We start from the raw sequence: 17,432 nt of genomic DNA on the forward strand, positions 1-17,432 counted from the left end.
GTATGTGTCAGCAGGTGCATAACATGTATAGTATAGTGGAGATAGCTCCTCCCCTCAACAGCATCTCCTTTGCAGTTGCCCTAAGAGCATGAAGTTAATTTTGAGCAATGGTAAAGACATTCCGGTGCAAACAATTGGCATGTCTTTGTATTAATCCAAACCTGAATTGCAGCAGCAATAGTATTTTGCTGACAAGTAAGCTGAGTCAAAGGAAACAAGCATAAAAAATAGAGAAAGGTTCCACTGAATAGCAAGCATCATCAGCATTATTAGGTATTTGTACATGGTACCAAAAGGGGTAAAGACCAGCAAACACATCAGTGGAAGGGATTACTCTAGATGCCTCTAGTAATGCTGGAAGACCTCTGCCTTATGTACTTTGATTCTGAAATAATCTCGTACACAGTGAATGCAACCAGTGATGCGGGCAAACCGACTAACAATTGTTTTTGCAGGCTTTGAAATCTTATATTATCCTCTTATTTCTGTCATGCAGTGCCACATTTCATGCTTTTTACAAATGAACGGGATACTATGAAGTCTAACACAATCTGTTTGCAGTTGATATTAATGCATAACTTTCTTTGCTTCTGTCTTGCTCCTGATAAACTTGCAGGTACATATAGAGGACCTTGACAAAAGTCTGTGCACTACAATTAGAATTCTAGTGGTGTCTTAGGGAAATGGAATTTTTGTGTCTTTTAAATACAATTTTAATTCAACACAATAAGTAAACGAAACAAAGTTTGTGCCCTTTGACAGCCTGCTTCCAAGCCACCCAAATATGAATGAAACTATAATATAGTAACAACCAGTGATCACAGTATGACCAGCATGATGTTTATATACGTGACTGGGTCTGGTATCAGGCAAAATCAAAGGAGAGGTTGCAAATTTCAAGTATTTCTAGCAAAGTGCAGAATTCTTTTGCTGGCAGAGGTCCTTAATCCAGCATTGAAAGGTTTATTTGCAGCTTTATAAACTGATATAGCAACTTAAATTAAAATCACAATATCATGTATTCTTATTAGACTCTCTGCTTCACAACTCCCAGGCTAAGCAAATTACTTTTACCTGGATTCTTCAGACAGTTGAGAGATTACATTGCAAAGAAACTCACAACCTGGAAAAACAAAGTTCAATTCACCGTTTTGAAAAATTTCCAAATGGTAGGTGCTGTCCTACTGGCATGAAGGAAAATCTTCCTCCCCTTACCAAGAATCTGTAATGAACTTTGTTTTAATCTTATACTCTATTATCTTCCTAGTTCAGAAGACAAGACCCTTATTTTATCATTACAATACCAAAGACACATGAAACCCATTATGGAGAAAAACTTTCACATTGTGAATCTCTCTCCATAAGAAAGGTATCATCAATTCTCTTTTCTGAAAAAATGGTAAAGACGACAAATCCTCCTGGTAATTGCAAGTTTCCTTAAAATTCAGTGGTAAAAGAGGTAGACAAAAGACTTCTCTGAAGGCAAATATTTTAAAATTTTTAAATAAAAGATCATCTTTCATGAACAAATCCATAATACTCTGCAGCTGACAGGGACAACTGTTAGCAAAGGAGGCTTGGGAATCCCATGCATCTGACTGTAGGCTGGACTGAAAACTGAAGACAGAACTCGGGTTGGTGCAGTGGTTGCAGCAAACTGCTGCTGAGGACCCATCTCCATGTGCAGCAATGTCACAGAAGACTAGTTAACTGAATTACTCAGAGTAAATTTCGTAGCCTAGCTGGTAAGGAGCAAGGAGAATATTCCAGTTTCCAGAGACTACATTTACCTGGCAAATAAGTTATTACAGAGAAAGTGACAATGATAATGTAAAATAGCAAAGAAGGAAAGGGTACTCTTTTTATGAACACAACATCCACAGACACACACACAAGTGCTTCTTAAAGAGGAAAAATTTAATTAAACATTAGCTTGTTTAAGACAGTATGAGGGCTGTCTTTGTTTGATGGATGTCAGACTTGGTGGTTTGGTGAGGCAAAAATTACATGACTGGATTGTTGTAGAGCTACAAGGTGAATGAAAGAAACAAGATGTATACTTGCTTGCTTGCAAGCATTCTGGCTAGTATCTTCATGAGTTCACAACTTTCAAAAGATTCAGCTTTCTTTCAGGTGTTTAAGACAAAATTTTTGTTTCCTGTTATTTCACTTTTCTGTGAGCTACAATAAAAATCTGTGGGGTCCTCATTTTCATTTACCCATGGATCCTTCCATACTACTTGGACTCCATCATAACTGAGAATAAAGTCTCTAACATTAATTTTGTTTAATATAAAACAAATTCAGTTTTAATGTTCCAAGGCCCCAAGATTCCAAGTGGTAACTGATAGTCTCAAAGGAAACAAATCTCTAGAAACAGATGCATCTAATAAGCAGCCTATTGCTAGGTTTCCTCCTCTGAGACGTACTGCATTACAAGCACTAGAGAATCATACAGCCCAGGGGAACAAGGTCATAGCATCTACATTAGTACATTTTTTAATTATTAACAATAATTTTATAATTTCATACCATTTCATGATCATTTTGTCAAAGACGATAAGCTAATTATTCATCAGGTATTTAGAATATGTAAGGAGGCACGTGTACCTTGCCAATATTTTGTCAGATATAGGCTGTTGAAGAACTGCCAAATTATACAGGCATGTCTTCAATAACACCAGTGTTTCCAGTTCTCTCATTACTACATCAGATCTTCTCTTGCATTTGGGCTTATCTTAGATGTTCCATTATTTATCTTCCTTAGCGACATTTTCAACTGATTTACCTGACTATGGAGGAATTTTTATATGTTAACTCATTTATGAATTCTATTTCTGCATCACACTTTAAGAAATGGGCTGGAAATTATGAGCTCTGTAGCTGTAAGTAGAAAGCTTCAAAAATAAAACAATTTCAAAATCCATAAATAGCAAATAAATAATGTAGTATTTGTGGAGAAATAATTAAATTAGTTTTCCTGAAGATCACATGCATTGATCTAATCACTGAGGAAAAAATGTCTGTGGGTTTCAATTCTTTTTTCAAGTTGAAGAGGAAAGTAACAATAGCTTTATATGTACAATTCAAATGTAAGTAGAAAAAAAGTTATAACATAGCCTACATTTGTGTCTCTGAAATACCACAGGTTTGGCTAAAGTGAAAAATTTATCAAATCACTTAGACAGGAAACTAACATTGAGCAGCTTCTTTAGTAGATCCAAAACACAGAACCACCAGATAACTCTCGCCATCTCCAGCATTTCCTGGCCACTCTCACTCATTTGCCTTTATTCTTCAATCCGTCTTTAAATCCCATTTGGTATCTATGCTCATTTTTACAGATACGTCCCTTTTAATACTACTAACAGGGAATTTATCTTTTTTTCCACAGCACTTTTCAACTTTGATTTTGTTATTCAAGACAGAATAGTTTTTCAGTCGAGGAACACATAACTGGAAGGGATCTACAGGATCCGCCCTGCAAGTAATGTCAGCGAGACCTTGTTCATTCCTTTAAATACCAATCAAGTTCCATCTTACTCACCACTATTTCAACTGGAAGACTGTGGCTGAACTTCACACCATCATAGATTTCCTTTATGCTTCTCAGCCTAAAATTTATTCATAGTCAAGTGTATCCATTCATTATGTCCACCCTGTCCTTGGTCTATTCATAAATAGAATTAAATATCCTTTTGATTTTTGCTTTGTTAAGGTAAATCAGCCATGCTTTTTAAATCTTTACTCATGTGGCATTTTCTCAGTGTCTGAATAGTAAACTTTTTCTGCACCTCCAATATTCTGGATTGGATTGCACTAGAACCTGTAAAATGCTATCAATATTCTTTCTATTTGGAAATAATCTCTTGATATCTGGTACATTTTTAATATATATATACACACACAACCTCCAAATCTACAAATTTGTTTGTAAAACTGCTCTGTAAATTATCACTTTTCTTAATAGAGAGCAGTCTAGCGACAGATTTCAAAACACTAAGAATTACCAACAATTTTAGGTCATGCATAAAAATTCATCCTTGTGAATATTTTTTTGAAACCTACTATTTTGGGGGTAAATTGTTAGATTTTCTTTTTTAGAGTACTCTAGATTGACAGGTTCTATAAATGGGATAACCTGAAGCACTTTACTTTAAAGTAACTACACTCAATGCCAAAACGATAAATGGACATCTATAATACTCTTTTTTTTTTCTTCTTCATGATAGAAATACAGAAGGTAAAATAACAGTGCTAGACAGTAAATGTAAGAAACTGAGCCATGGAAGTCATCACCACTGCCCACAGAACTGAGCAACACCGTGCCACTAACAAGTTATTGTACTACATGACGAGTGCTTAAAAATTCAATGAAACTGAGTACTTTTTATTTTGTGGATTTTGTGGTTTGGGTTGGGTTGGGTTGGAGTATTTTTTCAATCAAACGCAATGTCCAGAAACATTATCAATACTAAAGAATCTGTTCATAGCATTGCTTTACAAAAGTTCCTAACAGACAGTGACTATTTCTTTGTTGGATGTATCTTTTATTTTATTAATGATGAAAAGTAACCGATGGAATGCTAAAAATAAACTTGTAAAGAAATCTAGTCTGAAATCTGAATCTGTAGTTTGAAGCAAGTTCAGTGGTCACGGTAACACCAGTTGAAGATTGACTCTTGCCCATTGTGAAACAGGCATGGCTCTTCTAAAAAGGTCACAAATTTTTCAAATATAGGCACCATGTTTTAAATTTTGCACATACAAAATATGTTCATGTCACTCAAATTACACAATGTGGCAGTGTTTTAAGTCTGAACATTACTGTCAATTAATGGCAGAGAAAAGAGCCAAAGCTCACATAAGACTAATGACTGGGACAAATCCTGAAAAGAGACAGAAAGTATAAAACAACAGCTTTCCTGTTGTATGTGGGTTTGTGTGTGCATGTGTGAGCGCGCAAATAACAAAAAATGTTTCAGAGTAAGTTCAGATAATAGCCCATCCATTCGTTCTCAGCTTCTTATCCAGTTTCATTGCTAAAGGCTTTGATTTTAACTGCATGTTAAAATGCAAATTCAAATCCCATATAAACCATTAGTTAATGTGTTGACTGGTTTGAGCCAATCAAAATTGAGAATTACTGCTGAATGTCTTCCTTTTAATCTACTTGTCAGCCTCTGGGTATGTAGGATACTTGATTGTCTCAATTTTCTCCTTAACTTTATAGGATGGGTAGAGGCCTGTTCTTCCTAATTTCCTATTGATGCCTTTTGAATAACCATCCCAGTGGTTTCCAGCTACTCCAATTATATCTCCAGGTTCCATAGGAATTTCATCAGCAGTTCGTGGATGATGAGCATAAATAGCAATCTGGTTGTGGGCATTCTGTCCTCCAAAGTAGTAGATATCATCCAAAGAATGGAAATATGCTGAAGCATCTGGATGCAATGTCTGCATAATTTCATAGGCAACTCGACAAACCTTAGAAATAAAAACAGAAAAGAAGTGAAAAATACTGTATGTGCCTGCAATACACCACAGAAGTCAGCACCTAATGTGTAACAACTGAGTTTAACAAAAGGATCAAGTTTTGTTAACAGGTCAAAAAACCAAGATATATTTACTAATAAGAAGCATACAATTTTGCGGTACTTTAATTAGTACTCTGGTGATCAGATCTGGTAAATAAATAAATGAATAAAGTCTACTTTTCAGCAAAAACTGAAAACATCTATATGAACACTAACCATCCTCCTTTTTAAAATGAATGCTATGTAGCCAATCAAAAGTAAAAGCAAATTAGTTTTCCTTTACTACTAATAAAACCTGTACTTTATTCCTGTTTGAACCTTTAGAACTTATATTTTCAGAAATTATTCTGTAATAATGAGGCTTTAAATTTACTTTTCTAAAGCCTAATACAAGGTTTTAAAATGCTCTTAATATTAGAACAGTGATAGAATTATGACTGTTGGCAACTGGGAAGACAACTAAATGAAAATAATGATGGTGGTGGGGAGAAAAATGCATTTTGAAGTGTCATTGGATCACATTTTATGAAGGGAATTCTCTTCAGACTGAAAACAGGTCCCCACATCAGCATCATGTTGTAACTTTCAGAGCTGCCAGAAACACAAAAGGCTGCCACTGTATTAAACAAAGCTCTTCTGTCAGGTGTATGATTTGGCCACTGTGACCTTTCTGACTTCTAATCTACATTACTGGATCTTTCTCTGATTTTGCATAAGCTTGATAAACTAACAATACAGCAGACTTCTTCAATATGAATAAGCATTTGAGCTTTTTCATAATATTCTCCCTCTGAAGATACAGTAAATAGAACTTTGATCATTCAAAACAGACATATTTGTACTTTCCTACCTTCTTTGAGAGAGGCATTTTCTTTAAAAATGTAATAGGTTTCCTTTTATCCCTCTCCATCTTATCTTTGAAATAACTTTTCAGAAGCAGCTTGCAGAAGATCAGGCTGAAGTTAATTATTTTGACGTACTTGTTATACCCCATAATATAGAAACAAATTTTATTACTCATACATTGGTAAAAGACTGTTTATTTTCTAGCTTCTGTGACTGTTTTTGATGTTTTATACTCCATGTGTGTGCAGGTAGAGGATACACACACATACTCCGTAAAAGTAAATATTTTCAGTGGAAATGCTTTTTAGTGAGTGTAATTGTTCTGTGTACCTGACATAAAAGATACAACACATCCTCTCAGTAATTGTTCCCTTTGTAGCATCAAACCAGGGTGACTAAACCATAAGCTGCTGAGGGCAGTAGGCAAAGAATCCATATGCAGAATTATAGTTAAAGGCAGCCTCCCATTTTTTTATTCACAGATTCACTTATTTTGCAGTCTGTTTACTTACATGTACAATGTAAATTACAAAGACTCATAAATCCTGTAAAGAAATGAGATTATGAAGAAAAATATGTCAGGCAGAGGGAGCTACAATTTCATCTAAATGAAGACTGAAGAGAGAAAAAAGCTCTTCGTTTTGATGTGCAACAATAATTCTCCTACTGTGTTATGATTTGTGTAACTACCATGTGGCTTGGCTTTCCTATACATCTCAATCAATGCGATGTTGCTGAAATACAGTACCAAGGTAGGTTGTTTCCCTTGACTCCACATCACTTGATGGGCCTAATTTCTTTAACAACAGTATTTTAACGAAGCAGCTATTCTTCAGCTTACATGAATGTTCACTTAGTTTTGGTAGCAAAAATAAGAATTAATACAAGAGACTTCCTAAAGCACCTCATTCTATCCACATAGACTGTAATTTTCTCTTAATACCTCTGTAATGAGCTTTTGACTCTTTTCGGCAAGGAAAAGAAAACAGACAAAATCAGAATACAATTGATTAATCTGAAAGCCCAAAATCATACTGAAAGTAAATTAGACTACATTCTTATCTTTAATTTCTCTCCACACAAACTGCACAAACGCTGGACATAAACAGACTATTTTTGTTTACCTTCAATGCCAAAGTAACTACCAAACTGTTTGTTTAACTGAAGAAAGGATAGGTATAGTAGCTCAAATGCTAGAGATCACAACCCATAAAAAAGAAATCTTTCTGCAAAGTGGGAAAATTTGCAGCTGACCTTAGAAAAGCCCAATATATGAAAATACTGTAGAGATCCGCATTGTTGCATGACAAGCAAAACTGGTGCTGAATTATTTTTCAGGAATTTGAATTATTAAAGCACAATAAATTTCCCAGAAGAAATTACGTAGATGTTTGGACCAAATTCATAGTCCCACCCATTGAGAGCACCAGTCTAAGCAGGATTTCTTAGACTTCAATGGAGTTTTCTGCAGCTCTTGAAAACCAAATATGTCATCCAGCAAACATGTCTATTGTCAAATGCAGGGAGGTGCAGAATAAGACTGGAGCTCAAAGATACCTCAAAGAGGGTTGTACCAGATGACCTCCAGATGTCCCTATCAGCCTGTATTACCTTAACTATGTCAATGTATTTTAATATATTTTTGTCTTCTGAAATTACTCCAACGCTTACAACTGAATTACAATATATTCTCCCCAAGCCATTTGTACCTATATTTAAACATGTTCCTTCTATGTTCATACTCAATGTTTTATTTAAAGCAAACATTTGCCACTTTCAACACAGCTATCTGAATACAAAAATAGCAGAAAATGTCATAGACTTCTTATTAAGTTCTTATCCAAGACCAAATAAATCTTCCTTCAGAATATGAACTGTCTCTACAACAATGCATGGGTGGTGTTTAAGACAAACAGCCCTAGGTCTTGGCTGATGATCACCTCTTTCACTGTGATATGCATTTAGTGACATACTTAGCTGAATCTAACATTATTATAAAAGCGGATGGTTCCTCACAAGCTTTTCTTAGTGAGGATTTTTACTTTGGAGTTTATTCATGTCTTAGTCTGAAGTAGCCCGTATTAATAACCTTCTAAATATGCTATAAAATGGCATTTTCTTCACAGGGTCTGGCAAACAATGAAAAAAAAAAATCTATCCACAACCATGATTGAGGAATAAAAGACTTTGCTATACTTTTTATGGTTTTGCCATCTTTTTGCCATAGTAATGTTATTACGAATTCTGGCTGTCAAGGTCAATATATCACTGTATTGATAATATATTTGTATTAATATTACGCTTGTTACCTATCTAATTGTCATTACAGTGCAGAAGACAATTTACATTTGAGGCTGTGAGAAACATTTCTTTTTGAAGTGAATTTTAACTTTCAGTCTTGTATCCACTTCCATGTAAAAGTGCAATCATGTGTGATCATAATCTATCGCCATTTATAGTTGAATGCTTTCCTAACCAGGAGCGTCACCTAAGAGCATATGTGACAACAGTATGTAAAAAACATTCAATTTGTGTGATTTAAATCGTATTTTCCTATAACTGAATTAGGTGGATGAGCATGTCAGTCACAATATACTGCTTTCTGATTTTTTTTAAGTCTTAAAACAGCTTTTAGAAACAGCTTTTCACGTCATATGAAATTAATATACAATATCATTTAATAAAGAAGAAAATGGCAATTATTACAATTATGATTCAGTTTTCTAACTGACTCCAACTTGCTTCATCAGACCACTCAAGAAAGGAAGCTCGTAGCATATAATTATCTGCAACAAAAAGTCTTTACAGATTACAGTGGTCAGAATGCACATTTATTGTGCTGCCACTGGATTGCTAGAAAAACTGAAGAGAAATTATAAGAGAAATAAACTGAAGAGAAATTAAATGTCTGGTTCATTCTCTTCTATTCCCACAAACAACTAAGGCAATAGCAGACATGTCTGAACTACAGTAGAGAGCAACGATGTGTAGAAATGGACAGACACAAGTTAATATATTAACTTTATGCAAAATGAAGTGTTAAAAATATTTAAAATTATTTTTAGTTATTTTAAATGTCTTAACTGAGCTGCACAGAAATTATACATAACCTTTATGGAAAACAAGGAAGTCTTAAACATGTTAAATGTTATTTCTTACTTATTTCAAATGTTTAATTAAGACAGTAACCTCAATTGAAGTAATCAACCAGTGCTTACAGGCCTCCAAATGTTCACATAGCATACCAAGCCTTTAATTCTTCCATAAATTTTTTATGAGAGAGCACTGAGAATAAGATATGAGGAGCATAGAGAAAACTAAGATTTAGAACTGGTACACATACTCTATATTGTATTCGTATTGCAGTTTACCTGGGATGAAAATGTACAGACCAAGAAGTCTGCTTGAGACAAAAAGTGAATATCCAGAATGACACCTCTTAGGGAGTTCTCAGTGTATCGGTTATGAAGTCCTGCTGACCAGGATATGGAATTATCACTGATAAATTCATAATTTGGATACCTGTGAAAACACAATACACTGTTAACAGCAAAGTCTTTTTTTTTTTCCCCAAGAAACATCATCTTTGCTGCAAGATAAGGTTGTTAATTTGTTTTAAGTGAGTCTCTACTTTACAGGGAATGAATTACAGGAATCAATTACATTGAATACACCCTAGAATGTAACTGCTGCCTCTAAGCATGCCCTCTCTTTATCCAGAAAAAATGAAAATCACATAAAAAGATACTGTAACTCTGAGATCTGACACTTTAAAAGAAGTGAAAAAGTATCAGGAAGTATATTCCACATGCTGCTAATGCTACTGATTGTAGAAGAAATATACTCAGATCACCTCACTTTCTCTTTTTATTTAAAACATAAAACCTTGGTTCTTATTATTTTAAAATTACAATTAAAATTCAACATGTAACAATGACTTTTAAAGAAAAAAAATTCCTTTTTAAAAATATTTTAAAAGAACGGCCTTTATCAAAACATTTCTACTCTTTTACTGGGGAACTGAAATTTGAAATAAACTGCAAAAAGTAGTAAGATTTAATTGAGTTTTCAGTCAGCCACCTACCAAAAAATACATTTTATATTAAAAACTCCAGGTTGACGTAACAAAGATGATAATTACATTGCTGCTACACAATAATTATATTTCAATCAGGAAGTGCAACTCATGAGACTAACCTGCAATTACAGAAATTTCAACCACAGGGCTAATTATAAAATAATTTAAATAAAACCTATTTTTCAAATTTACAACTTCCTAGCAATTATAAAACATTATATTACATAAGATAGTAAGGCAGCTAATATCACATTTGCAAGAATTAATCATTCTTATACTGCTTAATAAAGAAAATCAAAACACAGAGCAGGCCATAATACTGGAGCAACAATAATTTAAACCTGTAACTAAATACTTCAAAGCCTGACAGTCCTGTGCTGCACACTGCTCAAAATAAGCGTTTCACTCACGAGTTCTTGGAAAGTTACTGAAGTTAGCACGCACTTGTGTACAACAACGCAGCATGCGCATCCACACTGGACACATGGGAGACACGATTATGAAAACCTCCTGTAAGGATATGCCTGATCTATTCCGTTTTAATGTTAAAACTATGGGAAAACTGTTTTCAGAAGTAAAATGGGCAAATATAGCAGACTTTTCCATCTAACATTCACTAGCCGTGACTAGAAAATCCGTAAATTTCTCAAGAGCAAATCAAGAAGTCATATGCAAAACTTCCACACTCGAGGAATAATTTTAATTTATCTTCATAGTGATTTTAATAGAATTCTATGTTTCCAAGAGAAAAACCTGCTCAAAAATAATATATATATGTATGGTAAGTTTCCCAGAGATAGCATTACACCTTTAAAGGGTGCATCTGATCATGAACATCTAGGGAAGTTCCTGTCGCATTAAAAACATGACAAAACAAAATAAACAAAAGGAAGAGAAATATTCATTTGAAATGACTGATCTCTTCCAAGAAATAATAGAAGGATATGGATCAAGAAACAGTTTTTTCAAGACGAACACAACAATAATTTTCTTTTCTGTCTTTTGTCTAACATTTTCTGTCAATATTTAACAAGCTATTAAAATACAACAGGTGACAACATAATATTTGTGATATATTCTATTTCCATTGTGCAAACAATATTAGTATTTTTTTAAAGAAAAAAGTACAGAGCAAATGGAAATACGTCATACTCTACTATGAAAACTAACTGAGGAACAGAGATGGGCATCAGTCCTATTTCAGTGACACAACTCTGAGGGGGGCAACATGAAGAACATTTAACAGAAGATGTCATTTCGAGGGACAGTGAGCATAATAAATATATTTGTATACCCCTTTGCAAATTATTGGCACCAGGTATACTGCTAAAATTAATCACTTCTTCAGACTGCAAAAATCAGAATCCACATGCTGAGCAGAGATAAAAGAACCTTTCTTGAAGAATGTGATCTCTTACTAGCAAAAGATCAGTCTAATAACTTAAACAAAAGAAGCATGGCAAAAAAGGTGTTATATCGGATCTGGTAAAGAAAAAACTATCAGAATTATTTACACATCCTCTTATGCATACATTTAAAATTTTCCCCTTCCTCCCTTTATTTTTGGAAACAGTCTTTGACATACCAAATGACCAAATCTTGTCTTCAATTCCATTTTCCATTTCAGAACCCATTTCTTTAAGCCAGTGATCCCAGCTTAGCACTTATCTACTCACACATTTAAGTCTTCAAACAGGAACTTCTATGTTGTCCCTCACACACAATGCTATAGTTATATGTGGGGAAAAAAGGTTACCTTTAAACATCCTAAAATGTGAGTGTAATAGCAGCCATACTCACTGTGACCAAAGAAGTCCACCATCCTGCCTCCAAACAAACAACAGTAAAAGGCCAAGCCTATACCTTTCTCAAGTTTAGCCATATGTGGCCCCTGCTTTCCTGCATCAAGTGAGGTTTAATTCTCCTTCCCACTCACTACAGTGAATTAGTTTCTTACCACAATGACTACAAAGAATAAAAGAAATGAAACTTCTAAGGATCTGTAGTTCGCTCTTGCTTCCTTCTATTCCCTTTTCCATCTCTATTTATATTAGAATTAATGTAATACATTGTAAGCTTTTGGGAAATTTCTTTTTCTTTTTAAGCAGAACTCAGGCATGATCCTATTACTAGGATTCCTGAATCCAGTGGTAAATGAATAAAAAATAATAAGATGTCACATTTTTACTGACAGTATCACCCAAACACATTATTTCGTAGGATCCCTCCTAGCTTTCCAAAGAAATCACCCACACATTCTCTTCTCTGTAAGAGGAAAGGTGGTGTAACTGTGAAGATAAAACCAAAGAATGGAAACTGGCATAAAACTGTTTTCCTTATATGAGACTAATTGTATGTAATATATCTCTTCCACATATCTAAAAATAATATCTAGTTCTTGTAAAGCTACCTAATGGATTCTTGAAACCTATATACAGGTCAGGAAGGGATTTCTTATATTTTCCCCCCTCAAGGAAAAGGGGTAAAGAAGAAATCAGAAGAAGGTAGGGAAAAGAGATTTTTAAATCTTCCCTTCATGCCTCAGAAGATACAAACCAAGCACAGTTATGAGACTATTTCAAGGTCCAATTGTTTTCAGAAGCTGATCAACATGCTGTCTAACTACAGCTTACCACTATGCTGTGCAGCAGGTACACACCAGGGCAAGTCCCAGGCTCCTGTACTCAATTTGCTAGGACTGGGAAAGTGTCCAGAACATGCAAGGGAAGTTTTCTTCCCTCTGAAAAAAGAGAGTCTTGCTCTAAAAAAATTAAGAAATGTACAAGCCATTCATCAGACTCAAGAACTTTGAAGCATTAATGAATTCTACATATTAGGCATACTATGTCTTGGGGGTGGGGAGGGTTGCAACAGCTAAACTGCAGACAGTACACAGGGAGGAAAGACATTAACTTGCTATTGTGGAAGTAAATAAGCAGCGAAATAGGGTGGGAAAAGGCTTTCATAAGTGCTGGGGAAAAAAATGAGGGAGAAAAATTATGGCAAAAAATGAATAAGCAAAATACAGGTTACTTTACAGGTAAATATCCAAAAAGAAAAAATGCAATTTGTTGAATTTTAGTGCTCATATACATGAGAAAGAGACCTGAATAGCTTCATATAAAAACCAGAAAGGTATTAAATATGGTTTCTTAAGAATTTATGTGCATGTTCAGCTGCATTATTTTGAATATTCTACCTTAGAGAGAGAAGATGCTGTCAATAATATTAGACTAGAAATACACATACTAGATGTAAATTCAAAAGTCTGTATTAGAAAGCTATCAAATTAGCCAAAGAACAAGCAGTTTACATCATTCCTAACATTTCACTTATCTAAGACAAATACCATGACCGCTGCTTACCAGAAGTTGTCAAGTGCTTTAATCCCATAATCATAGTAGCTGTTGAACTCTCAGCTGTGCTCCTCTCTAATCACATTGTTCTATATCATCCTAATTCTGAAAATATATCACTTCTTTCTTTCTTTTGGAAAACAAAACAAAACACTACAAACTGATAGTACTGCCTCCACTGTCTTTACTACTATACTTGCAGTTGGTAGGTATCTGACTGCAAGGGAAGTTTCTGAAACTTAAGGCAAAACATTTTGGTTTTCATGACTGTAAGTAGTTTGAAATACTTCTCTTAACAGAAACAATATGCCTATTCATGTGCATGTTGGCTAAATTTTCTTTATTTAAGTGCCAACATTGTTTGACAGCCAATCACTCTCATGTAAAGGGAGATATATCTATTACTTGCTAATATACTGCCCCCAACATAAGCTACAGCCATACAATGTGACAGCTGTTTCTATCACAGCTTGGTAGTGTGATGTGACTAGAACGTTTTTGTCAGAAGTGTAAGCTAATTTGTAGTTTTCTTCACAAGAAGAGGAAGAAAAGGTTCCTTATTCCTAAAACCATGACCTTAACCTGCATTCAGATGCTCTTAAATGCTGAAACATCAAATTGCATCCTGCCTTTTATGAAACCATAGGAAGTTTCAAATGCCTTCCATTCAATTGCAAACAACAGAAGGATGAAAGCAATTTAGGAAATTAATTTCAGTGTAAACTATGACCTGAAATTTCACACACACACAAAAATCTTCACTACTTACAGATTCTATGGCTTTCCCTAAGAAAACGGCAATAGTGAATGTTGTACTAATGAGATGTATCTTATAATATTACAATAAAAGTGTGATTTGGAATGGACCAGAGAAACTACAATGCTTAAATTCAGTATTGTTTTACTGAGCAAGTCACAATTCTCCTATTAGTTTTTGTTGCTACTGAAAACTTGTGTTGATATGTTTCCATAGGTAGTGCATCTCATTATTATTCACAAAGTTAAAGTATACAGTGCTAAGAATTCAAAGTTGAACATAGCTAAAGAAAAAATGCATGACTAAGATTGTTACAGCAATATTCAAGTCTGTTATGTTACAAACAGTAATTAAAGTTATTTAGGACAATGTAATGGATTAAATATTATAACCTCAATTTCGTATTACCTGTCTTTTCATTGTTCAGATTTGCACTTTAAATGTTATGTTATCATAACTGTTTCTGCTACTGTTCTTGTCTCTACATATACAAAAAAGGAAGGATTAGATTGCCATCATCTGGAGTTGCATATGTTCGTTTAGTTTTTTTCAAAACTCCATAATTTAAACAGCAGCCCTTTATAGATATGAAAGAAAAATAGAAATAGCATAATTGAAATGCACAAATTTGCAATGCTGTAGAAAATTCTTCTTCTATAAATAACATTTTCTGCTTACCTTATATATGCCAAAGAAAATGTGTAATCCAGTATGTTATATTATATATTTTTCCAAGCATGTCTACCAAGAACAGAACTGTTAAAAAATTTGCCATTTTAGAGTTGCCTTGATTTCAAAAAGTCCTAATTTCCTTGCTTAAATGAAAAAAAATATGTATTCTGCTCATGGGAGACACAATTTTGGAAACAAGAATAGGTGCTATTCGGTAGACAGATAAATAAATAGAATTCAAGAGGAGAGCATGCAAACTTGTACTCGGTAACAAATATGCTTAAACTGAATGCATCCGAAATACTTCTCCAAGTTGCCAAAGTCATGGCAAAAAGCATTTGCAAAACTCTTAAGTATGTCATAAACAACATAACCCAAGAAAGTTACAGTTAAATATGGAAATTTATTCTTCCATAGGCATCTGCTTTCTTTTACTAAACCAGAAGTTTTGCCATGTCAGTGACACCTTTCAAAACTTAACAATGAGTTTTTACAGGAAAATATGGGTCACATTAGGAGTAAATGCATGCATACGATGCATTTCCAGGTTTGAACCTAGTTATATTTTCTATGACAGGCTGCGATACCCTATAGCTAGAGTTTTGTTACACCAATGTTCTGGAGAACTAGAAAACAACAAAGAGCAAAAAAGGGACAAAGACAATTTTACAGATCAAGAATCTCCCATGTATCAAGGACAAACTTCAAAATTATTCAACATGTACAGATGGAAGTCCTCTAAGTTGTCAATACAGAAATCTTTCTGAAAGTGTCATCAGAATCTTTTCAACCAAATAGTAAGTATCTCTCTGGCAGCTATTCACAGAAAGGTATTTGCTGGACAGTTGAAACTTCTTCATACACTAAATAGTTTTTAAAATATTTCTGAATAGTTTCTTTGTAATATGTATGTTCTATAAGAAGTTTGGTGTATTTATTATTTATTTTTTCACTTCCCTTTTACAGCATTGGGTTGTTTTTAAACAGTCACAGGTTATCTTGCTCAACTCTTCTAGATATTTAACATTAAGCTTTGAAAAGCACACTTGGAAAAAAAAAATCACCCAAAAAAAGATAATTTGTGAAAGAAAAATTAAAATCACTGGAAACTGAAATGCAATCTTAACTGTATAAACAATAACAAAAAAATGATACTAAGATTTGTCCATACAATAGTCATAAATTGTAAAGCTAACCAGAAGGAACAAATTTCAATATAAACATAATTCATCTTACTTGGATTTTGCCTCTTGCAACAACGAAGGGTCATCTGTAGCCAAATAGACTCTTTTTTTGTCAACATGCATTCTGCGAGAAAGAAGTTCAAATCGCTCTTCAACGTGTACCATATATTCTTCAATAGGATGAAATGCTGCCTCTGTTCCTACTTTGTCTGTTCTTCGGACGTGAACACTGGAAAAAGGCAGAAACTAGGAATTAAATTTATAAATACAATATATACTTTAGCAACTGAAAGTTTAACTTTACATTTCATGCCAGTGCTTTTAGAATGCACATTAAATTGAATCCCTACATAAAACAAGGAGGGATTTAAACTCATTGATGTCCATCGAGACACACTTGACAACATGAATGTGATCATTCTGTTCTTGAAAGTAATATACTAATCTTGCTTGGAAGACAAAGGGTAACTGAAAAAAAGAGAATTAAGAAGGTTTACTTATAACATACAAGGTATCCATTTTGTGCAAAGCGCTAAGCTCTCCCATGTAGTTAGATAATGACTGATGTATACAGTTCCAAAAGCAAAATAGAAATATTTGCACCATGGGTATATTGGAACATCAACTACAATGCAGGGTTTGAATGAAGGTAGTTAAAAATGCATCTTCCTCATCTGCTTAAAACCTAACAAGTCCACAGATCCACCAGTGAAGCAGCCTACTGACAATGATCAAAAGCCAGCTATCATTTGGACAGAACTATTGCATATTTCTACAAAAAGAAAGATTAAGGATTGAAGGAAAATTCTGGCAAAGGAAGCAGTATTTGCAGACTCTAGTACAGCAGCAGCAAAATTTTTCATGTTACATGACAGTAAAACCTTTCTTCCACAAGCTGCTCCTTTTTGCCCATAGGTATTTTCCTTCCTTCTTCCCATGTCTCCCCACAAAGACCTTTCCAATTCATAGCTACTGCTAAGAAACAGTAGTGAAAACATCAGC

The 17,432-nt window shown here is 34.2% G+C and overlaps 1 protein-coding gene across 1 annotated transcript in view; it reads right to left on the reverse strand.

The window, feature by feature from the left end:
- Positions 1–4,533: 4,533 nt before the first annotated feature.
- The window catches only part of FUT8 (fucosyltransferase 8 (alpha (1,6) fucosyltransferase)), a 44,880-nt gene continuing 31,981 nt past the window's right edge, over positions 4,534–17,432 (reverse strand). Inside the window, exons 4-6 of the mRNA XM_010184524.1 lie at positions 16,483–16,659; positions 9,755–9,905; positions 4,534–5,487 (exon numbers count right to left, since the gene is read on the reverse strand). Of these exons, the coding sequence (XP_010182826.1) occupies positions 5,170–5,487; positions 9,755–9,905; positions 16,483–16,659 (646 nt within the window). The 3' untranslated portion in view covers positions 4,534–5,169. The remainder of the gene's footprint in view (positions 5,488–9,754; positions 9,906–16,482; positions 16,660–17,432) is intronic.

Source organism: Mesitornis unicolor, unplaced genomic scaffold (assembly GCF_000695765.1).
Source record: "Mesitornis unicolor isolate BGI_N332 unplaced genomic scaffold, ASM69576v1 scaffold1810, whole genome shotgun sequence".
In the NCBI taxonomy this organism is placed as follows: domain Eukaryota; kingdom Metazoa; phylum Chordata; class Aves; order Mesitornithiformes; family Mesitornithidae; genus Mesitornis; species Mesitornis unicolor.